Source organism: Eleutherodactylus coqui, chromosome 6 (genome assembly GCF_035609145.1).
Source record: "Eleutherodactylus coqui strain aEleCoq1 chromosome 6, aEleCoq1.hap1, whole genome shotgun sequence".
NCBI lineage: Eukaryota > Metazoa > Chordata > Amphibia > Anura > Eleutherodactylidae > Eleutherodactylus > Eleutherodactylus coqui.
In genome coordinates, this window is record NC_089842.1 from 180747300 (window position 1) to 180772098 (window position 24799).

At 40.0% G+C, this 24799-nt stretch overlaps 1 protein-coding gene across 3 annotated transcripts in view; it reads left to right on the top strand.

The window, feature by feature from the left end:
* DPF3 (double PHD fingers 3) overlaps positions 1-24202 on the top strand; it is a 240681-nt gene extending 216479 nt beyond the window's left edge. The window contains exons 10-12 of one of the 3 annotated variants that reach the window (XM_066608371.1): positions 19860-19972; positions 23354-23435; positions 23910-24202. In XM_066608371.1, the coding sequence (XP_066464468.1) occupies positions 19860-19972; positions 23354-23435; positions 23910-23971 (257 nt within the window). In that variant the 3' untranslated portion in view covers positions 23972-24202. Of the gene's footprint in view, positions 1-3730; positions 6012-19859; positions 19973-23353; positions 23436-23909 lie in introns of those variants that run through there. The other 2 variants (XM_066608373.1, XM_066608376.1) reach the window with 2 other exon arrangements.
* The last annotated feature ends 597 nt before the right edge of the window (positions 24203-24799 follow it).

A 24799-nucleotide genomic window follows, 5' to 3' on the forward strand; every position in this document is an offset into this window, starting at 1 on the left:
AAGACAACCCTTTCCACTCCATACCAGTCCACTTTCATCATTCACAATACAACTGCAAACTGAGGCGACAAGACGGTGGGTGTTAAAGGCTGTATGCATAATGGGCTCCATGAGACCAAGTGTCTTTCAGCCAAACACCCAGAAATGATTTCAACATATACAAGAGCCTGTAACAATAGTGCCACCTGTCTCTGGATGGTGGACAACAAAACAGTTGGAACTTCTTGTTGGACAATCTATCGAGGGTATCCTGAGCCCGTTCACCTTGTGTGCATGCCCTCATATCTTTACTGGTCCAAACATCTAATAGTCTGGTTAGAATGGCCCATGTGGTGGGCAATTTGTCTATACGACCATCCAGCGTCTCGCATTTCAATAATGTACATCCTCTCAAACTGTGTTAACTGGGCAAAATCTCTTTTATTGCATCGTAGAGGCGTCTATTGGACAACAAGCTCTACACAAATGGAAAAAGAGGTCCAACATACACAAGTAGCCTCTGATAGTCTTTTTATAGGCCAAGGGAGGAACAACTTTTAGGGCCTCAGGTGGCAAGACCATTCATCTAATAATGCCACAACTCTAATCATTTGCATGTCTGCCTGAGATGTAGCTACAAATCGAGTTGTGCAGCAAGACAACAATTCCTTTATACAGTAGGTGCTTGAGTTTCTTTTTTTTTTTTTTTTTTTACAAAGACTGTATATACACTAAACTTTCGAAAGTCCTGGGACAGCAACAAATATTGCGTAGGATCCCCTCTAGCCTGGCAAAGTGCAGCAACTTGACCTGAAATCAATTCCACAAGTATACAGAAGACATCTGGAGGGATGTTGAGCAATGACCTCTAGATAGTTACCCAGGAGCTCTCAGTTATTTGTAGGTGCAGGATCTTGGGTGCAAATGGACCTCTCCATCACATCCCGTAAATGCTCAATTGGGCTCATGTTGGGCAAACATGCAGGCCACACCATTCGTATAAACTCTCCAGAAGGTTTCTTGAACTAGTTCCGGATAACTTAGGCCAATGCCTAAGCTGGAATATCCCATTATTATACGGAGGTAAATGAAGTCCATGAAAGGCTGTAAATGGTCAACAAGCAGTGAAATATAGTCGGCACCAGTCAATGACGTGTTTTATGTGGACCAATTTCATGACGAACCCACTCCACAGGAATATGGAACCACAGTGCCTTGGTGACAACTGGAAATGGCTTTGTGTGGTCTGAATGACACATGAACCCTACCATCTGCCTGAAACAATTGGTACCGTGACTGATTTGGACCATGCCACATGTTACTAGTCCTCTATGGTCTAGTTAGCAAACTCACAAGCCTCTGTCGGGGTGTTGATAGTAGCACTCTGGGGGTCTCCTGCTCCCATATCCCATGGAAGATAAAGAACGTTTTTGCTATAGTGGCCCTCTTAAGGTCCTTATACATGGGATAACTGTCAGGCGCATTAGCACAGGAATGATCATCGTTCCGTGAGTGGAGGCAGAGCGGACTGGGGGATGGCTCCAGCCTACCCTACTCCATTCCCAGTAAACAGGAAGTCTAAAAACCAAGCGACTGTCAGCCCATGGAAAAAGGAGTTACTCAATTCTTAGAGAGCTAAAATCCAAATCCTATTGGCAGCTGCTTGTACAAGGGATGACTGTCGCCCAAGTTCGCTGTTTCCAGTGATAACTTTGGCGATAATCGCCTCATGTAAAGGTACCTTTAAAAGAAATGTATCACTTACATTTTTTTTCCAATTAAAACCAGATAGTGTAATTGTTCTAAGTAAGAAAACAAAGTAATCTTGTAGATATGATCCCTTTTTAATACCTTAACAGACTTTTGATTAACCAAGGTGGTTTTACAGTACCTGCAGTCCTATGTAAAATTACTGCTAATACATTGTCATGTCATATAATGATTTGTCATGTGACAAGCTTTATATATTTTAACCTTTTTGCTGTCAAGTTTTGGAAAAACTTCTGTAATTTTGATGTGCAAGAATAATGCACACATTTTCTTTTAGTAGATATCTTACAAAAACACTCATGGCTGTCTTCATCCAATTTTGCATCAAAGCTTAACATTTTGTAACAAAACATGTATAAAATTCTTGTTTGTGGCTACAAGTGACGCAAACAGAGCCTGAGACACACGCCTCCTAAAAAATGTGTAGAGCTCAAGCATTCCACTTAAGCCTATGTCAATGTACATTTCAATACAATTAAACAACCACCTGATTAGGATCCCTATATTACCAAGGAGTATACACCACTCATTACATCGATGCATACAGTGAAGTTCTCACAAAGCTTGTCTCATAGGACATGGAAAGCACAGTAACTGCTAATTAAAAAGAGTGCAGAAGGCCCCACCATTCAGAATGTTTCACCATATACCAGCGTCTTCAGAGTGTGGGGTTTGGGGCTACCCTCTAAAAACACCCGGTGTATAGTGAAACAGGTTTATATAGTGAACCAATATGATATACATGATATTTATAGTAAAACAGTAGGCTGTATTATATATGCTACATTGACTCGTAGAGATGAGCAGTTGTCTGCTTTGTCTGCATTTACCCAAATTTTCCTACGATGGGGTGGTGATTCCCTCAAATCAAATTATGAAGGTTAAAAAACAAACAAACCGTAAATCACCTTTTCAACATCTTTTGTGTTATATGATTGAAATACGGCTTTGTAATTGGAAAGTCTTCCATCCCAGATCTGCTAATGGCATTATTCTATTGTTTTCCTTTAAGAGGTAACAAACTTCTTAAGCTGCCCCCACCCAACAGAACAACATCCCCCTTCAGAGCATAATATAATTTCCCCACAGATCCACATCTCGCCTTACGTGACAATTATCTCCCCTCACAGCACAATTCTCCCCTGCAGAACATCTTCACTCACATCAAAATCTCTCGTTCGAAGCATGTCTTCTTTCATAGTAGAATCACACTTGCAACACATCTCCCCCCCCCCCCCCTCATCCCTCCGCTGCAGCAATATCTCTTCTCCCTTACAGCCCCCTCTCACTCACACATTGACAAGTGTTGCTCTATGATAGACACTCCTATCACATAAAGGTTGTCTAGAAGTGTGTGATAGCAGCCTGTATTAATCAATGAGCCCTATCCTTCACCCCCAAGCAAAGTGCTCATTGCTGCCCCCTGACTTGTAGATCTTCCACCCGGAAACCCAACAGATTGCACAGGCAGGTGATCAGCTGTTTCTATCTAGCAGGGTGGGAGCTGCAACTTGTAGTTTGTGCACTCCTGATATATATAGTGACTTGACAGGTAAGGCCGGAGCGCATTACTGTATCTCGGCTTGTGCTCGTAATACGAAACTGTATCACTATGATGCTTTGAGTTCAGGTCAGACCAGGACGCACTTGGGTATTATATATGCAAAAGAGAGGCCAAGATACAGTAGTGTGCTCCTACTGGAAAAGTAGCCCAGCACCACACTCTTTTATAAAAGCTATATAAAAAGAAAATCTGTCTTTATTGCCCATAGCCACCAATCACAACACAGTTTTAATTTCTTATACTGTTAAGGTGCAATGAAAGCTGCACTGTGATTGGTTGTAATGGGTAACACAGGCGGATTGTCTTCATAAGACTGGTGTCTGGCTCGTTTTCTGTGGTCCATCCTGTATTCTGCTTTTGTATGATGAATCAATTAACTATTTTAATAATGGTAATTTTGCTTTGTCTTCTCTACAGGTCACCATGCCCTGCGATGATCATCTACTTCCTACAAGAAAGTAATCAGTCGGTTTTGATGACGATAACATTGACTTCTTTAACAATACTCTGCACCTGGAGCCCAACCCTTTGCTTGTGCAATATGAGGGAAAAAAATACTGGCTTATGCTGAAGATGTTTGGGGTTTTCATTTTATATATTATATATATATATATATTTTTTTTTTTTTTTAGCTTAGATGCTGTTTTCCACCCAGCTAGATCATGTAAATGTAACAAAAGATGAGAAGATATTGCTCCTTATTTATTTCAATATTTAAACAAAAAGGATATCCCAGGGCTGAAGTTGCACAGTATTTTTGTTTTCATACATTTTGTGTGGGCAAGGCAGATCACGATAAAATGAATGAAAGCACTTGAGCAAAGAGGTGCTTGTGATTTAGATTTTTTTTACATTTTCTGTCCTGTACACATGTGCTCGAGACTTGCTTTCTGCAGGTTTATTATGTTTCTTTCTAGTTTTGTTAGTAGAATTCTTGGTATCTTTAAGCAGATAAGAATTTGCCATTTTGCGTCAAGCTCATTTGTGTGCACGTCACCACTGCTGCGATGTAACAGGTTGCAAATCACTGGATGGTAGTGATAAAAAAAAATATATATATATAAGCTATACAAAAGTACTATAAATTACTGTGATTTGTTATTCTGCTGCTGTATCGATGCTGGTATAGACAATACTGGTAGAGCTCAACTGTTCCACAATTTACATTTGTGTTGTTCTTTGTTTCTTTTTAAGCAGTGGGATGTTACTGTAGCTGCCTCAAGAGTTTCTGTTGTACTTACCCAGATAGAAAGCAGTAGGAGAGGAGAGAACAAAGCTGAGCAAAGTTTTTAAATATGAAAATAAGCAGTTTTGTTTTTTTCTTTTATTGCACTTGCTTTTAAATTGAAGTTTCAGTATTGTGCCAGTAAAAGATGCCCTTGGACTGGGGTCAGACACTGCAGCTCTATAGGATCTATTCCTGCGTCTCTTTTTTTATTGACATACTTCTTTATGTTAACCTGAAAGTTTTAGCAGAATCTGTCAACATGTTTTATGAATATCCTACAGAAAAAATGTCACTTTAATCTGGCAGAAATAAATGCATGATCATTAATAGACAGCAGTCCATATTTATATTTTTTGTGAAATTGACCATTTTTCTCCAGTCCTGTTTTTACGGAAATATTGGTTAAAAAAAATAGGTAACACAACTGCACACTTCAGTCAATACACCCTTATAGACTTTTCACAGGTGCACCTAAAGACCCAGTTTATTCTGCTTCTGTAGATTTCTGCTCCATAGCCCGCAATGTATACATGTGGATTTTTGTGCAAATTTTTGTGCGTCCTTAGGGAATTATTTCGTGCTGACATTTCTGCATCACAAGGTTATACTTATGGGGCTTGAATTCCGCACCTGTTAAAATCAGCACATCTTGACTTCGAAACCACAAAATTTAATTCCGCAACGGAAAATCTTACTTCTGCGGAGTTAAGGACGTTTTGTGGAATTGTTGTGGATTTTTAATATACAGAAGATGTAATTCTTCAACTAAAGTTTGTTGAAAATGCAAGAAATACCACAAGACGTTTCGCAGAATGCATAGTTAAAAGCGTAACAAATGCCCCACTAATTGACAAAATCCACATCTGCCGTGCGTCCTGCGGACTACTTCATCCCATGTAAAAGGTCTTTTTGGGACACTTCACATGGGCTGGAATTAGGACACAAGATGCACCAAAATCCACAGCCTACCTGCAGATTTTGATACAGAATTGAAGATGGCTTCAAACTTGCCTACAATTTTGCATCAAAACCTGCAGTTGGACCTGTAAATTTTGATGTGGAATTGGCTGTGTCCTGCTGCATAATTCCATCCCATGCGTGAAAGGTTCCTAAACTGGGTTTGCACATGCCGTTTGTTAAGCCAAAACGAAATTTAATCCAAAAAGTAAGGTAATGAACGGTAATAAAGAAAGAGTGGTCCATCGCTCATCTTTGACTCAAGAAACTGCATGTATAGATCCAGCCTTACTGCATTAATGAATCTTGGGAATGTCCCCCAAATGAGTTAAGTGTCTGCAACATTTTCTACCACACCCATGCACCAAAAGAATATGAAAGTTTGTATACTTAGCTGTGGATTTTAAGGGGAGCTTATAGTCTAGAACATTCACTATTGCATTGTCAGTGTTATAAAGACCATTGCGTCAAGATGTATTCTATGTATAATAAAAAGTGAGACATGTCCTGTCATATTGATATTGCTTGAGAGATATACATTTTACAAAGTTTGTGGATGTAGTAAGTGGTGAGAGTAATCAGGCATGAAAAAGGTATATGAAATGGGGGTATATTACTTTAGCACTTTAACATAGTAACATAGTATGTTAGGCTAAACTAAAAGGACATTGTCTTCATTCAGCCTGTTTCAACCCCCCTTGTTGGTCCAGAGGAAGTTAAAAAAAAAAACAATGAGCCAATTTAGCTCATTTGGAGGAAAAAATTCCTCCCTGACTCCATAATGGCAGCCAGAGTAATCCCTGGATCAACATTCAAGATCAACAACCCCGCTGGTCACCTAATGTCTATATCCTGGAATATCCTAGCGCTCTAGAAAGGCATCTAGTCCCCTCTTAAACTCAACTATGGATTTTACCATCACAATGTCCTCAGGCAGAGAGTTCCACACTATTGCTGCTCTTACAGTAAAGAACCCCTTTAGGCCAGGTCCATAGTCTGAGGATGTGCTGTGCACACTGCGAATCTGCAGCAACTTACAGTACAGTACAAATGGATGCCATTTTCAAACCCCTGTCCACATGTACTAAATAGTTTCTAAGCATAATTAGAACATTGTACAGTTTGTCGCTCTAGATACAATGCAAAGGGCAGAAAAAAAATTCACAGCCAATCTGTAGCAAAATCTTTGGCAAAATGTGCATGTAATGCAGATTTTGCCATGGATTCATCAGATTTGCCAAAAATGTGCAGCCAAATTAACGGCAGAAATCCCCTGCCACATCTCGACCACTGCAACTGTTTATGCTGCACGGTAAATGTGAAGCAGGTTGCAGATGGCGGTAATACACCTGCAAGATCTGGAACCCAAATGTTCTAATAAACTGAACTTGTATCACCTTGATATTGTATATGTCACAAATTGTAGTTCAGCGGTAATTCCCTTGAGGGAATATGTATCTTAACATAACAGAGACTTTACAATGCAGCTGTATTACGGCTGTCTAAAACTGAACTAAATGTAAAGGGGCATACACGCTTAAAAATGCAACTGCACCACCACTCTGAAACAGCCTATGCATAAATATTGTTACCCTGTGAATCATGATCATTATCGAAACAGTAAATCTCAACTGTATTGTGTCTAGAGGTAAGCATTTAGTATTCAGAACAAAGGAGCTAAGTGGTGTTTTTAACTCAATACTGTTAAATTGCTGAGATAAACAAAAAAGTCAAGTCATTAGATTGCAGCACACATATACGGTAGCCTTCAGTAACATTCCTGCACTGCCAGCCATAAAGCACCACTTTGACACTTGTATCAGCAAACTGGTCACACTTTTAAATTCTTTTTTTTTTTTTCCATTCCACGCCTTTGGTCTGTTTATTTCCTCACTGTGATAAAATTATATTTACCCCACAGTGGTCATCCCTTAGTCCAACTGAAGGAAACCTATGCCTTCTATGAGCTGGCATAGGTTTCTACTATAATTTACGCCAGAGTCTGGCATACATTATATTAAATTTGACGAGCTGCACAAGGCTACATTTCCCTAAAGCCTGGGCCCTGCCTACTTTTGAATATGTGGGGTCACCAGTGTAAGGGCCCAAATTTGCAATTTTGGCATGTGTACTAAAATTCTAATTTTTATTTGTCAGAAAACTGGTGTGCAAAGAATAACAGTCAGTGTCCAAAAAAATCAAGCACCTAGAAAAAGTTGTTGAATTGAATGACACTTTCTCTGTGTGATTGTAACGTTGATATAAGTAAGTTATTACAATATCAGAGCAAACGGATCCTTTATTGCAGAATACTGACCACTTGAAGGAAAGCTCTAGTACTTTCATGGGCCACCTCCAGTTCTGTATGGTATTCTGCGGCATATCTGTCCACATTTGCTGTGACAGAGTTTCTAGATCGTGCAAGCTTGTAGCCTGTCGAAGTTGGCATCCCAGATGGCCCCATACATGTTCTATTGGCGATAAATCTGGTGACCGGGCAGCCACGGAAGTGTACTAATGTTGTGGAGATATGCCTGTTACACTCTTGCCGTTTTGCGGCCAAGCATTATTCTGCTGAAAAAAGCCTCTTGGAAGCCGCCGTGAGAGGAACACAGGTGTTTGCAGGATGCGCTGAACATATCGCTGAGCTGTCATTGTCACTCGTACCACTACTAGGGTGACCGACTGCCATATGCAGCAGAGGGGGTAGCGTGCTCCTCCAACCCTAGGTCTCCAGACATGAACATGGCTGTCATCAGTGCCCAAACTAAACCTGGACTCATTGCTGAAGACAACCTGGTTCCACTCCATAGCATCTAGTTTAGTGGTTTTTGAGACCAATGCAAATGCAGGTGATGGTGGGTCTCAAAGGCAGTACATGTAATGTGTGCCGTGAAACCAAATGTCCTCTAGCCAAGCATCTGGAAATCTTTCAGACAGAAAGAGGGGTCCGTAACTATGGTGTCACCTGTCTCTGGATGCCAGACAATGAAATAGTTGAAGCTGCCCATGCTCATCAGTCGATCCTCAAGATCGGTGATCTGTCGAGCCTGCCCTGAGTCTGGTCACCGTGTGTGTGTGCGCCCTAACAAAGCTAATTGTCCCAACACCTCCTAACAGTCTGGTTAGAATGACCCAAGTAGTGGGCAATTCATTGATACGACCATCCAGCTTCTCGCATTCCAATAGTGCACCCCTCAAACTCTGTTGACTGAGCAAAATTTCTTTGAATGCATTGTAGAGGCGTCTAGTGGTCAACAAGCTCTACACAAGCGGAAAATGTGGTCTACTACACACAAGTAGCCTCTGAGAGCCTTTTTATAGACCAAGGGAGCCACTTTTAGGGCCTCAGGTGACAAGACCGTTCATCTAATGGCATCACAGCTCTAATCATGGCATATCTCCTTGAAATGTAACCACATGCCACATTTTGCAGCAAAACTACTCTTCCTAGGTGCTTGATTTTTTTTTTTTGACAGACTGTATATATGCGGCAATGATTCCAGATACTGCTTAATTGTACCTTCCATTTTGATGCATACTATCAAGGAATGACAGGCACAAGAGAAAATAATCCAAAAATATGGCACCCACAGGGAATTTTTAGTTCTTGCCATTTACTATTAGCCTAGCCATATACATACTAACCTATAGGCGGTAAATCTCTGTTCACAGTGGCTTCTGGTATTTCTGACCAAGTATAGAGCAGTTGGCAGCACTATTGTGTTTATTAAATAAAAACACAATAGAGTGCAAGCTATCCTGGCTCAGTTATATGATCATGCCATCACAATTGTGTAATTAGAGTTTAAATGAGAAATACAGCTTATTAGAGCTGGTCTCATCCAATTACTCATTAGATAATGTACTAGTAATTATTAGGAAATTATTGTACCAGTGTTTCTGGTGGCGCAATGTGCCACACAGCTGTGCTACATGGTACATCCATTATGATCCCCACACATCTCACACACAGCTTTACTACATCCATCTTGATTCGAGCACATTACACACAGCTCTGCCACATGGTACATCCATTATGATCCCCACACATCACACACACTGCTCTACTACATTTATCTTGATTCCCACACAAGACAATCACAGCTTGGCTCCTCCCACAGCAGTGACCTCAACGCAGGTTTTTCAGCCCACTGGATCTCTGTGGTGGTGGTAGGTCGGTGTCTTCTGTCAGGACCACTGAGTTGTGTCTAAGATAATAACGGCTTAGTTGTATTCTCAGTTTTTTTTTTTTGTCATCCCCTTCCAAAAGTCCTAACTGTGGTGTTCTTCTATCAGTCAGGCTTTGTGTTTTATATGTCCTGTAGGACCTGCGATGACGTCACCAGGAGGCAGAGCATGAGAAGAACTCAAATACAGTACTTTCTACCAAATTGCAGAATGGCTCCTCTCACAGCAGTGACGTCACCCCAGGTCCTTCAGCCCAGCGGCTCTCTGTGGTGGTGGTAGGTCGGTGTCTCCTGTCAGGACTGCTGAGTTGTGTCTGAGATAACAGCAGCTTAGTTGTATTCTCATTTTGTTATTTTTGTCGTCCTCTTCTCAAGAGCCCTAACTGTGTTGTTCTTCTGTCTGTCAGGCTCTGTGTTTTATATATGTTGTTAGACCTTCGATGACATTACCAGGGAGTGCAGCGATGAAATCACCAGGGGTGGAGCATGAGAAGCACTCCCATACATGCTCACTGACAAGTGGTCGTTAGCAGTTTGATTAATATTCCAATAATCCAGTAATTTACTGAAATTAGAGTGTGATTGTGATTTACAATTGATTATTATTACTTAACTGACTTATGCACACCAAGCCCCTTGGAAGGAAATATATAGGATGTCATAGACCTTGATACAGTTGCAAGAAAAAGTAAGTGAATCTGGTAATTGCTGTATGGATTACTTACAAAATATGGTCTGATTGTTATCAAAATTGTCACAATTATAGAAGAACAAATCTGATTAAATTAACAAGACACAGTTGTACCATTCATGCCTTTTATTCAGCACATTAAATAAACATCCAGAGTACAGAGAGAAAATAAGTGAACCCTGGAATTTAATAACCTGTAGACTCCTTTTTAGCAGCAATCCCCTCCACCAAACATTCACTGCAAATAGGATTCTCACAACATTGAAGAGGAAATTTGTATCATTCTCTCTGCAATTTGTTTCAGTTCATCAATATTTCTATGATGCCTTATGTGCACAGACCTTTTCAGTTCATAACAAACCATCTCAATAGGGATAAGTTCAGGATCCTAACTTGCCTTTGAAAAAAAGGATTTGTGTTTTTCAATCTTTCTTTTAGTTGGTTTACTTGTGTGTTTTGGGTCATTGTTTTGTTGCATCACACGTTTCTTTAGCTTGAAGACATGGAGTTCGGCCCTTACATTTTCCTATAAAATGGTCTGATACACCTTAGAATTTATTGTTCCCCTAATTATAGCAAGGCATCCAGGCCCTGAGGGGGCAAAGCAGCCACACACCATGATGCTCCAGCATGCTTTAGAAGTAGGGATGAGGATTGAAGTTGATAGTGTTCTTTTACCTCCACACACAAGGTATGTTCACGTAGCAGAATCTGATTTGAATTTTTCTGCCTTAATTCGACCTCTAAAGACCACCATAGAAATCTGCAGCTAAGCCTTGAATTTTTGCTGTGTATTTTTCTATAGATTTAACTCTGGGAAATCTCACATAACTCGGATCTGTGCAGTAACACACCAGAAATCCCACATATGGATTTTGTCCATTCATAGGTCTAAATCAAAGTATGAATCTCCAATAAGTTCTCTGATTTTTGCCGTGGTTTATTAAGGTGGAATTCATGTGGAGAAATCTGTTGGATTCCGCCATGTGGATTTGTGCTAAAAAGTTCTATTTTTGCCTATATGTTATAATAAATTATATATAATATTATATATATATATAATATTTAGAACACTTTCCAAGAAGCATTGGGGTTTTTATTCACAGCATTCTTCTTATGTTTTTCTAGTAGTGGGCACGTGCCCAGAGGATTTTGCAGGTTGTAGAGCTTTCTGCAGATCTTTTGCTGTTACCCTTGGGTTCTTTCTCACCTCTTCCAGGATTACCATTGTGATCTAGGAGTGATCTTAATAAGATAGATAATTTGACTGATCATGGATTGATGAACACTCAGGTCTTTAGCAAAGCTTTTGTAGTCTTTTCCAGCTTCCTGCATTTCTGTAACATGTCTTCTGTAGTCCTCTGAAAGTTTGCATTGAGGCATAGTTCACACTAACCAATCTTTCTTGATAAGAATTTTATTAGCAGTCAATGCAGAAATTCAGATAATTCCAATCAGTTCACTTTTTCTTGTATATGCAATGCACCTGTTTGGTGGTTAAGTGTATTAACATACATAGTTTCTGTGGAGTGTTTAATTGCAATTATGTTTCACCATGTCATATTTGTCCTCTTTTACTGAAAAAGGATGTAAATATTCTCTCTATGATAAAAAAGGCATACCTCTGGTTCCAGCTGTAGACATTAAGACCATTTTTGACAGTCGGATGCTTTTAGTATTAGCACACTTCACTGTGTTTTTATATTGGTTTCTACAGGAAGCAGACAGCTCTGTTCTAAGTGCAGTGGCCAGGCTTGGTATTATAGGAAAAGTTTCTATTCATTTCAATAGAAACTTGGCCTGCAATACTAAGCCTGGCTTCTGCTGCTTGCAGAAATCAGCTCTGTGCATTAATGCATTAGCTCACTGAGCAGCTGATTGGTAGAGAGACTGAGCGGTCTGCTATTTGTGACCTATGCAGAAGATATGCCATTAGTTTACACTGGACTACCCTTTTAAAGGGAACATGTCATGACCTTTTGAGCCCCATAAATCATGTAATGGGACTTATAGGTCAGGGAATGGGGATTCCAGGGGTGCAGGTTTTATACTCACCTGGCACTCCATTCCTGCACTGTGTCAGCACACACCAGCAGCATGACTCTTCTCTGGCCATTCTGTGTATCTGCTCTCCCATTAATCTCTATGGAAAACGTGTGCAGACCGGCCTCTGAAGAGTCACACTGATGGCACGTGTGGCCTTTGGGGGGGCCACAGCGCAGGAACGGGACACCAGGTGAGTATAAAACCTACCTTTCCAAAGTCCCTGTCTCCTGACCTCTGAGCCCAATAGCATAGTTTATGGGGCCCAAATGTCATGAGTGGTGCCCTTTAAGCTGTATTTAAATATTGCTAGGCTGCACCATAACGTACTGATCAGTGTAGTTCTGATTAAGACCCCCAGCTAACCGTAAATGAAAGGGTAGTGGCAGAGATGTAACTAGGTTTTCCTGCACCTGGGGCAAAGATACAGTTTGCACTTCCCTTTCCTCTAAAATCCAGATCAATTAATGTAATGCAACTTCAGTTTTTTCCCCCCTACATTATGAAGTCTGGATCTGGACATCTGTAGGTGAGACTCCACATTGTGGCTTCTGGGCAACCACGATACAGCTAAAAAATGCGCTGAACAGGAAGTTCTCAGTGTCTAAATTGTTGTTGGCTGCAAGGTTTTGCAGGCAAAAACGCTGTTTACCTGCCAACTTATGCAGCCATTTAACTATCCATTTGAAACTGCACCAAGCAGTATTTCAGCATGTTTTCCCAGCTGCACTGTAACAGTATTGCTCTGTGGCCCTACTCTAAACCAATGGGTGTTATTAACCCTTTAATGACAGCCAATATGCCTTTTTACTGTCCTCACTAATGGGCTTTAAATCTGCACATTCATCTTAAGGCGGTGCTTTGGCTAACTACTGACAGCCAGGCTCCTGCTCTGACAGCCAGCAGAGGAGAAACCTCAAATCCTGGTAGTGCAGCCCCTTACATGCCACAATCAATAGCAACAGAGCATGTGAGCAGACGACTGGTAGAGCAGGTTACTTCTGTCACCCATCGGTACCATCGCAAGGCACCAATGAGTTCCCATGGCAATAGGAAGCCTGACAGAGACCTCCATGTCTATGTAACTCAGCCTATTAGATCCTCCTCCGGCAGAGTTTTATAGGCTCCTATGATAGACTTAGTAGAACGCACTACATAAGTAATGCAGTGTACTATCCTAGTGATTGTACGATGCTATCTTTAAGTCCCCTTTAGGGACTAAAAAATGATTTTAAAAAAAGTTCTAATTGAAAAAAAATAAAAATTAGCTTTAAAAAAATAAATAAATAAAATAATGCATATTTTACCCACAAACGTGTTTTAAAATGGATAAAATACCAAAAAAAGATATTACTGTGTTCTTAACGACCCAGACAATAAAACTGTTTTGTTATTTATCGATCATTAGGAATGCTGTAAAAATAATTTAATAAGTAATAACAGAATTGCTATTTTTCACCTTCAAAAAAGTCATAAAAAGTAATCCAAAAGTCACATGTACCTAAAAGATGGTACCAATAAAACAGTCTTCCCACGTGTGGAAAAAATCCATCTCATATACATTACAGTGCAGATTCCCATTAAAGCTAACCAGAGACTTCAGATGCATATTTCGCTATGCATTTGATGTTGAATTCACATTTGCGTTGCCATGGATTTGATATGGAATGCAAACATGGTCTTAAGTGCACTAGTGTTGCTAAGGTCTTAAAACTTCAGTGGCACAGTACCCAAGACTTATGTTCCCCCCCCCCCCTCCCTTCTTCCACAGTAATAATCCCCCTTTGTGTTCTCTACAGTAATAGAGTCCTCCTTTGTGCCCCCTCCCCACCACAATTATAGTGTCCTCCTTTGTGCCCCTCCATAGTGTTACATCTCTTATCTGTTCATGAGGATCTTCATTTCCAGTACTGAAGAAAAGACTGCAACCCACCCCCCAATTGCACAACCTGGAGTCAGATTCATCCCACACATGTGAGTGATCAAATGTTCATGACGTCCTCAAAGGTCCTTAATAGAGATGAGTGAGCATGCTCGGCTACAGCAGTTACCCGAGCGAGCATTGCTCTTCTCGAGTAACTGCTTACTGGTCCGAGAGTGCTTGGGGGGAGAGGGGGGGCACGGCGGTGGTGAGCGGCAGGAGGTAGCAGGGGGGGGGGGGGAGAGAGATCTCTCCCCCCTCCCCCCCCCCCCAGCACGCTCGGACCAGTAAGCGGTTACTCTAGAAGAGCGATGCTCGCTCGAGTAACTGCTATATCCGAGCGTGTTCGCTCATCTCTAGTCCTTAAGCTTCTACAGCAGCTCTCCTATATATGTGACTCGCCACATGATTATCACATTAAAGTTTCCTCAGCCCCAGCATTTTGCTGTGCTCTCCTGTAGCAAGCATTTGATTGTCTCCTCTGACTGCATGCTGGTCTGGCAAGCCCTTTCCTCAGGGGGCATATGCCCTGCTTGCCTCCCCTAGCTACACTTCCGGTTAATGACCAGTTTGCTACTTCCTGTACACAGTGCCACTCCTAGCCAAATATTGTGCAAGAAAACTGCAACAACGTAAAATGAAGCACTGGGGTGGACATGCTGATGTGTCTTGCAGAAAAAGAAAGCGGACCTATGCATTTTACTAGTCTTGTCGCCACTTAGCTTTAGAGATATGTAATTCATTCTAGCAATATGTTAGATCTTATATTGGTGGGAAAACTGCATGAATCCTGTTCTATCAAAATTGTCAGCCTTTTCACTGCAAAGAATCAGGCCGCTTTTACATGGGCATGCAAGTTGTGAGAGATTTGTGCGTTGAGAAGCACGAATATAAAAACCCATTCTTTTGAATATATAATGGGACAAGAAAATGCACCATACAACGTGTGATGTGTACGCGATTGCAATGCGGGGGCCTCCCGTTGAATACAGTGGGAAACACTTGCTGATCCTCCATGCCAAGGAGATAGGAGGTGTTTTTTTTTTTTTTACAGAAAAACTCCTCGCATCTGCCTGGACCTCGCACGAGGGCGATGTCGTGCGAGTTTCATGGCCCGATATTGCGCACAGCCATGTGTAGGAAGCCTCAGATTACTTATTTCATGTTCAAATATACTCTGGGAAAAATTGAACCTGAAATCTCACGGGATGCTATAGGCAACAAACGGTTATGCACAGAAAGGGTCTCTGTTTAATAATTTACAAGATCTGTGCTTGCAGCCAGTGAATGGTAGCTGTCATTTACAGATCCAATTTTTCTGAGTTTGCTGCAATGTATGCTATCAAATACTAAACTAAACAGCTTAAATTTCAAGCTGACATCAGGCTCTGTTTGCAGTGTTTTGAGCCTGCCATCAGAGGTAGAACTCCTGCAAAACCTCCAACAGAAGGCTTCATCCTATGCCTCCATATAGGCATAGAGGAGCATAAATTGACCATAGACTCCCATGATTAAAAAAAAAAGGATACTGAGTGGAGTATAGTATAAAGTATATCTTTTTGTGGAATGACTGTGTATAGCAGACTACGTTTTTCAAAACGGTTGAAAAAAGGTATACTAATATACCAGCTAAATGAATGCCAAATGACACTTTTTGGCATCTGTTAGGTGAATGAGGCTCTAAGGATACATTTATTGCATGCCCTGGGAGTTTTCATGATGCCAAACATAGGTGATGTTAACATAACCTTACATAGATACATTGTAGTAAACCTTTTAGCACAGGTGAGAGAGAAATGTGCAGTTCATGCATTTAATTCAGAGATGTTTGTATACACTGGAAACCTCATGGCATCATAGAGAAGTACTAAATCCAACATGGGCGAGACAAAACTAAGCTGATTTGCTTTTTACTTTCTATTCTAGTCTTAAAATCGCTAGCCTCTTTTTTTTTTTATTTTTTTTATTGTATTTACAAGAATAGTCTGGTTTGTTTCTGTGGCTATGATACAGATTGACATGTAATCATTGTCAGCACTATTACAACATTACAAGATGTTCTACTTCTATAGACAGTTACTCAGAAGCTGTAAATGTGTCTTTAGCAGATTCTTGAGTTTTAATTCTAGATGCTGTGTACATCCCATTGCTTTTTGTGTTTCATTTTATACTGATTTACTGTGTAGTAGTGTAAAGAGAGATGCGTCATTTTGAGATGGTTTAAATGAACTGGATCAATCTCTAGCCAAAGTAATTATGTAATTACAGTTGTATTTAACATGCTCACAAGCAAACTGAATTAAATCTATTTAGTTTGGAAATAACATTGTGTCATAAAGAGTGTTCTTTTGCTGTGGCTTAAATTATAGTCCAGTTTCTCATATTTTGCTGTATACATGTATACTGTAAATAACTGGATACATGGTAGATTTAAAAAGTGATACATTTGTGGAATTTAAAAACAAAACAAGGCTTTAATTCTAACTTTAACCCCTTAAGGACACAGCCCTTTTTTCTTTTTCAATTTTTGGTTTCTCATTGCCACTTTGAAAAAATAGTAACTCTTATTTTTCCATCAAAATAGCTGTCTGAGGGCTATTTTTTGCGGGACGAGTTGTATTTATCAATGATAGTATTTAATGTACTGGAAATCTTTAACATATTTCCAAGTAGAGTGAAATGGGGAAAAAATGAAATTCCAACATCTTTGGTCTTGTTTTTATGGTATATAAACTGTGATTTAAAATTATACCAAATGTATGGAGGTTTTTTGCTTTTTTTTTGTACTACTTTCAAAGCGTAATATATCTTTGTAAAAAAAAAATTAAATTATTTTTGTCTGCCATCTTCTCACAGCCACAACCCTTTTTTATTTTTCAGTCAACAAGGTTGTGCCCTCGAGGGCTCATTATTTGCAGGACTTCCTGTAGTTTCTATTGGTTTCTATTTTTGAGTGCATACGACTTTTTGATCACTTTTTATTACATTTTTTGTTGAAGTTGGGGTGTCCAAAAAAGTGCAATTGTTGCATTGTGTATTTTTAATTCCGATGACATTCACCTTGTGGGATAAATAATGCATTATTTTAATAGATTGGACTTTTATGGATGCAGTGATGCCAAATGCTTTTTGTGCGGTTTTGATTTTTTTAATAAGACTTTTTTAAAACTTCTTTTTACATTTCCATAGGGGACTTGAACTCATGATCATTTGATTGCTTCTAGAGTAAAATGCAATACCATAGTATTGCAGTAGACTGCATTCTAACAAACAGTAATGAAGTCACACGCAGGCATTGCTTGATAGGCATTCGGCTATGGCAGCCATGGGGGCCTTCAGAAGGCCCTGGGTTGCCATGGCATCTGAACAGCATCTCGTGATCTGGAAGTAAACTGTGATATTCCTAAATTAGTAATTTTCAAATAGAATTTCCTGAAGTCATTATATGTGCATTGTTATATGCAAACCACCTTCAAAGGCACAATAAAAAATCAAAAATGTTATCTCTCTAATTAATTACATACAATATAAATTGGTGGCGGCAAGAATAACGTAAAGTAGTAGAGAGCCATCACATTACAAGTGTACTATGAAAAGCCTAGACCCCAAGTGCACAATGTTTCTAAGCTACGTAAAATGCCCTCACTCACCATGTATGATCCTACGCTGGGGGTGCTTTGATGCAATTTGAGTAGTGGGTTCTTAGTTTTAAAGTACTTTGACTTTATAATAATCTCTCCAATGTACATATGTAATATGTGAAATATTATACTATATGGTGCACATTTTTATTTCTTAAAAAACTTGAGAATTATTTTTTGATTATATTTTTTTCTTTATTTAAAAACCCCCTCCTCCCCAAATTTTACTTTTGCTAATAGAATCCATGGCCACCGCTGCGGCATTCCAGTGATGGGTCCTGTGACCCATGTTCTGACCACAGTGACATCCTCTATGCAGATCACATGGCCTAGTAATGGAGAGGCTATTTACAAGAGGTCAATGATGACATTTTGTTTCGGAGCCTCACATTGGCTGCAGTGGTCATGTGGTTAAACAGCCACATCAGCACTGCAACCAATGGAAATGAAAACTGGAAAGGAGCAGTGAGGGGGAGCAGCGGGTGAGCTGACAGGCAAGTATAAACTTGTTTTCATTAAACTTTGGTAGCTTTTTTTTTCTAACATCTGTGAGGTCTAGGCAGATGCATTGCTTTTAGCAGATTTACGTAAAAATAGTTGTGTATGTGAAAATACTGTACATTACATGGAATGGACAAACTGGTATAGTTTAGTAGCAACAGTTAGTCATCCATGGGACAGGTGTTTATTTCTTTTGTTGATAGTCTACAACAAGACAATAGCAGAAACTCAAAAATTAAGGTAACAGTTTTCTGGGTACATTGGCTGACTCCCACTCTCATATATTATATACTGAGTGGCCACTTTATTGCAGACACCTATCTAGCAGCACCTTGGACCTCTTTTGTGCCTTCATGTACCATATGTTGAAATCGCTCTGCAGGAATATTGGTCCATGTAGACAGGAGAGCTTCTTGCACTTAACGCAAATTAGAGGTACTGACTTTCATTCACAGCACTCCCTGTATACTTTCTACACAATTGTATGAGAAAACCCCACAAGGCTGGCAGTTTTTTTTAAATACTGGCCAGCTAGTCTAACACCGATGACTAGGCCTATTACAAAGTCGCTCTAATCGCTCAATTTTCCTTTTCAAATATGAAATCACATTGTAACTGATCCACGGAAATTGTTCTCACTCGATTTAATGCTGCATTTCAGGGTCCCATGTCTAATTTCCATACAGCAAGCCTGATTATAAAAGGCCAGGTGTCTCTAATAAAGTCTCCATTCAATGTATATGCGGAGAATTTATTTGTTCTTCTAAATCTTGATTTCTCTTGCAGACGGACACTTGGCTTTACCCTCCTCTACAATAGATGTCTTCTGGGTGCTTCATCATTGCAAAACGTAGATTAGACATGCATGCCCGCACCCAAAAACTTCAACCCAAGTTTCCCTTGTGTACAGCTTCTTCCCTTGTGTTTTAGAGAGTTAAAGTTTTGATGTTCAGTTTTGGTATGAACGTAGCATACCATGTTTGTGATGTTTTAAGGGTCGGAGAGCTCTTGTAAATAAAATGGACGCTGCAAGTTAACAGACATGACACAAGTAATTGAACTATAACATCAATTGCTGTGAAAGAGTTGTAAAGTGCAAAGGATACAGTGTATTTATTTCAGAGATAGAAAAAGAAAATGGATTATTGACAAACACATTTTGGTAATGTTGCAGTGTTGTTCTATTTGTTTTGAAGAGCTCAGAGACGCTGGCTTTGCCAATGAGTGTGAGTGGAGCTGTATGGCACTGGCAGCAAAAGGGTTACTGCTTGCTGTTACCCTATAGAGTTACACCCTGTTGCACTAAGGTTTGGACAACATCACCATAAAAAGGAATGTTTGAAGTGAAGACATTGTTGTTTCCTTGTTTTGCAGGTCACCCAAGCTGTTTGCAGTTCACTGTAAATATGACCGAAGCTGTTAAAATGTACCAGTGGCAGTGCATAGAATGCAAGTCCTGCAGCGTTTGTGGAACATCAGAGAATGACGTGAGTTTAATAAGCTTTGAGAATGCAGTTCTTTGAACGGGCATCTTGTTATAGAGCAGGAGGAGCTGAACAGAATCATATATAATTTTATGGGGAAAGATTCAGTAGAACTTGTGCTGGGACTTAAATGAATAAAATGCATTATGAGCTTAGAGGTCCAGTGGGCGGTCCTATCAGTGATTGACAACGATTTCTGTATGCACACTCATACTGGGAAGGTTTCACTGATAGGATCACCCCTTGGACCTCTAAGCGCAGAATGTGCCGAGATTTAAATGATCTAACTGTTCTCAATAATATTAACCCCTTAATGATCCAGGACGTACATTTAGGTCATCGGGGTTCAGTGTCTGTATGGAGGGGAATCGGGAATCGATACAGCTCCATACAAAGCGGGTGTCGGCTGTTTCTTACAGCCAACACCTGCAAAAGCTCAGATTTAGCACCGCCACTGTTCACAACTGTTCACCAGATGCTGCCATTAATTCTGACAGTGGCATTTAAATGCCCTGATTGATGATTGGGGGTCCCGAACAGCCTCCCGCGATAAGATTGTTTGATTGCCATTGCTTCATCACCTTGAAAAGGGGCCATTCAGGACCCTTAAACATCGATCGGCACATTTAAATGCCACGGTCAGCCTTTTAAATGCCAGTGTCAATTCTAACAGCCGTGATCAGCACAAAGGCTGTCTTTACAGGGCAGTTTAACGGCATCATATAAACCCACACATCACTGTTTTTTATTGATGATGGATAGGTCATCAATAGATGATTGTCGTATATCCACCCCTGGAGATCCCAACTGATAAGGTGATTCCCAGTGCTGCTGTCACTATGGTGATTTCAGGAAGCAGAAAATGCTGGCCATAAGCACAGCAGACAGAGTTGGTACTACAGACACAACTCTCACTGAAGTCAAGAGCTACACTTGCAATACCAACCCAGGCCACTGTGCTATGGTCAGCAATTCCTGCACTCACCATAGTGACAGCGGCACTGGGAATCAGCTGATCAGCGGACATCCAATGATCATCTATTGATGACTTATCTGTCATCAATAAAGAGTGCAAAAAGTCCCGGAATATCCCTTTAAGTGTTTTCCTTCTGCTATCTAAGGGCCTGTTCACACAACCTTTGTAATGCAATTTTAGTGTATTTGTTAAATGTACATAAAAATAAAAATCTATGCAAATTTAAGTAAATGTTTTCCATTTTATTTTTGAATTAGCATTTATACTAAACATATAGCTTGACATTTGTGTCCATTTTTACATTACAAATGTATACTTTTCATCAATCGGGGAAATGTGCAACTTCGAAGCATATTTTTTTTGTGGGGCAGAAAAGTGTGGTATGCAAGGACATACATACCATGGAGGGAGTCATTTAAGTTTTTGCTATGGCGCTCCATCTCTTCTATGTACACCACTAGTTGTATTATGCTTTTCTGTCCCACAAAGAAAAAAAAAAGCATACAAAAAGCTAAAGAAAGTCAAACAATCAAAAGTATGCGCTTTTGAACTACATTTGACCAATTATAGTCCATGGGTATGTCAAGCAATATGTTTAATTAAAAAAATTTTGGTAGCATGTTAGTAGAGCAAAATGTGATTGTTCCCAGCAAGAGAAACCAAGTAATCTTGTAGATATGATACGTTTTAATGGCTAACAAAAATACATGATGTTATAGCGAGCTTACGGACCTCTCAGGGTCCTTCCTCAGGCATAATGAAATAGATCTGAAGAGGTATGTATATGTGTGTATATATATATGCATGCCTCTTCTGATCTATTTCATTATGCTTCAGGGAAGGACCCTGAGAGGTCCGTAAGCTCGCTATAACATCATGTATTTTTGTTAGCCATTAGAGATGAGCGAGCATACTCGTCCGAGCTTGATGCTCATTCGAGTATTAGGGTGCTCGAGATGCTCGTTACTCGAGACGAGCACCACGCGGTACTCGTCTCGATTAAACGAGCACTGACTATTGAATTCAATGGAGCCGGCAATACAGCCGACTCCATTGAAAGCAATGGGCTGCCGGCGATCGCGGGATGAATTGTCGGGAAGGGGTTAAATATATAAGCCCTTCCCTGCAATTCATCCAGAAATGTGTAAAAATAAAAAATATATATATACTTACCTGGTCCCGGCAGACGGAGTTCAGCGCGGCAGGCTGCAGTTCTCCTGAACTGCTCTAAACAGCTGAGAGTAGTATTCAGCATCCGGGGATTTAAAATCCCCGCCTGCTGAATGAGATGCCTCTGATTGGTCACAGCCTGACCAATCAGAGGCATCCCTCACTCACACCCATTCATGAATTCATCTTTACGCTGACAGTGGGGGGGGGGGTCTCACTCTTGCCGCTATTGTGGCTTAATAGTGGGACCTGGGAACTTGAGATGCAGCCCAAAATGTAGCTCCTCGCCTGCCCTATTCGTTTCTGTGTCGTTTCCATCACTTTCTTGTGTTTTGCAGATTTTCACAAATGAAAACCTTAGCGAGCATCGGCGATATACAAAAATGCTCGAGTCACCCATTGACTTCAATGGGGTTCGTTACTCGAAACGAACTCTCGAGCATCACTGAAAGTTCGACTCGAGTAACGAGCACCCGAGCATTTTGGTGCTCGCTCATCTCTATTAGCCATTAAAGATATATCTACAAGATTACTTGGTTTCTCTTGCTGGGAACAATCACATTAAGCAATATGTTATTTATTAATTTATTTTTTAATTGAAGTGTTACACACTCAACGGATGGTTAAAACAGGATATTAACAGCCCCAAATACTGTCATTACAAAGTAGGATAAGGATACCTGACAGCTCTGTGTATGTTAGTCTGTTTGCACCAAACAATATATTATTTGGGTGAATGATACTGGAGTTATCATTGGCTCATTCAGACGAGAAATTGTTCAGTCGTTTTCCGTCACTTATACAGCGAATGTGAACAACTGAATGAACGTTATTTAAACTGAATGCTAAGTGAATGAGTAATTTTTATGCCTGCATAAAATGAACAATGAATGAAAAGCGAACTATTTATCGTTCGGTCGTTGGCTGTGTATAATTATCGTTCACTTTTGCTCTTCTGAATGATTTTTTGAACAATAATTGTTCCATGTAGAAGGGCCTTAAGTTAATGGCCCATCATAAGCATGTACGTGAAAGACATTGTGTCAATCCTTGTCACCAGTAAATGTTCCCATCAATTGTCCCAATAACCTATTGAATAGCTTTGAGAGACACAATGAATAAAGATCAATACAATATAAAGCTGCAACCTAATAAAATAATCTTAGTATGTTATACATGTCAGATCTGCAGTTGCGCTCATTTTCTATTCATATTCTGTACTTGTCCATTACATGAAGGAACAGCTTCTGTTCTGCGATGACTGTGATCGTGGATATCATATGTATTGTCTCAGCCCTCCAATGGATGAACCACCAGAAGGTAAACTTATTTATAGTTCTATAACTACTTCTACTTTAAAATATTCTCACTGGTGAGAGTTGTGCCCCGGCTTTCTGTTGCAAGCAGCACCTGACAAACCCAATGTAAGGCAATGGAATTTATTACAAAATGGATCCATCAGAGATTCTGTAAATTTGGGCCAATGGCACTGGAAACACATAGTTCTGGTATACTGTATATAGTATGGTGTGATAATGTTTCAGCTGTCAGTGATGTAGGGTTTAAGTAAATAAAAAAAGTAGCACACTTTTAAAAACATTTTAAATGGATAGTCCAATGAAAAGCATTTATAGCATAATTGGGTTTACCGCAGGATCATACATAAAGAGAGGACAGTGCCGGCTCCACATTCAACTAGCATTCACAGCAACATTTCTGCTCAAGTTGAAATCAATGCTGGTAAAATGTAACATTTTCTGTGTGATTCTTGTACATTCTCTCTTTATTCTATAGGAAGCTGGAGCTGTCATCTGTGTGCAAATGAATTAAGAGAAGACTCTTTGCCCCAAGACTAGGAGTACATGTAATGCCTACATAACGGAAGAGAAGACCTCTACAGTGAAATGACAACTGGATATTCATCACCTTCTTTATGAGAATCACTCTTTGTGCTTTACCCATCCAGTTCTAATAGCCACTGAGATCAATATTCAGAATAGATGGCAGCTCATAGAAAGAACACTTTACAGAAGTTTTCAGAGTTCTGCTATTTCTGTAAATCCAGTCCCGCATGCAGTAAAATAACAAATAAGCGTATACTTGCCTCTCCCGGCTCCTGCCGTGTCCCCTTGGTCCTCTGCGCCAGGGTGGGGAAGCCTGTAAATGTGACGTCACAGGAGAGACCTGCAGGACACTGCGGGAGCGAGGAGAGGCGAGTATATGCTTAGTTGTTACTTTACTGCATTGGGGGGTGGATTTACAGAAATGATAAAACTCTGTAAACCCCCTTAACTGCTTGTGTCCACAATAACTGAACTTGCAGTCCTGCCTCTCCATCAACCTATCCGATCAGTGTGGCTTCTTTTGGAACACAATTTTATAAAAGCTACTAACGTATTTCGGTAGAATATTGCAAAAATACAAATTAACATAGTTTTGTTCTTTGAAAATCTTTTTACTACAAGGCTGCCATCACACAGGCAGTAAATGCTGCTGTATTTACAGTGAATGAGATTTTACAAATCACTTCCATACTTTGCATGATTTTTCTGCTGCGGAAATTTGAAAAAAGCTGTAGATTATGAATTTGCAGCATGTCTATTTATGTTAACGAAACTGCGTGGAAATGCAATGGATTTTCGCCATAAAGATCAATAGCGAACATTAAAATCTTCAACAAAGGT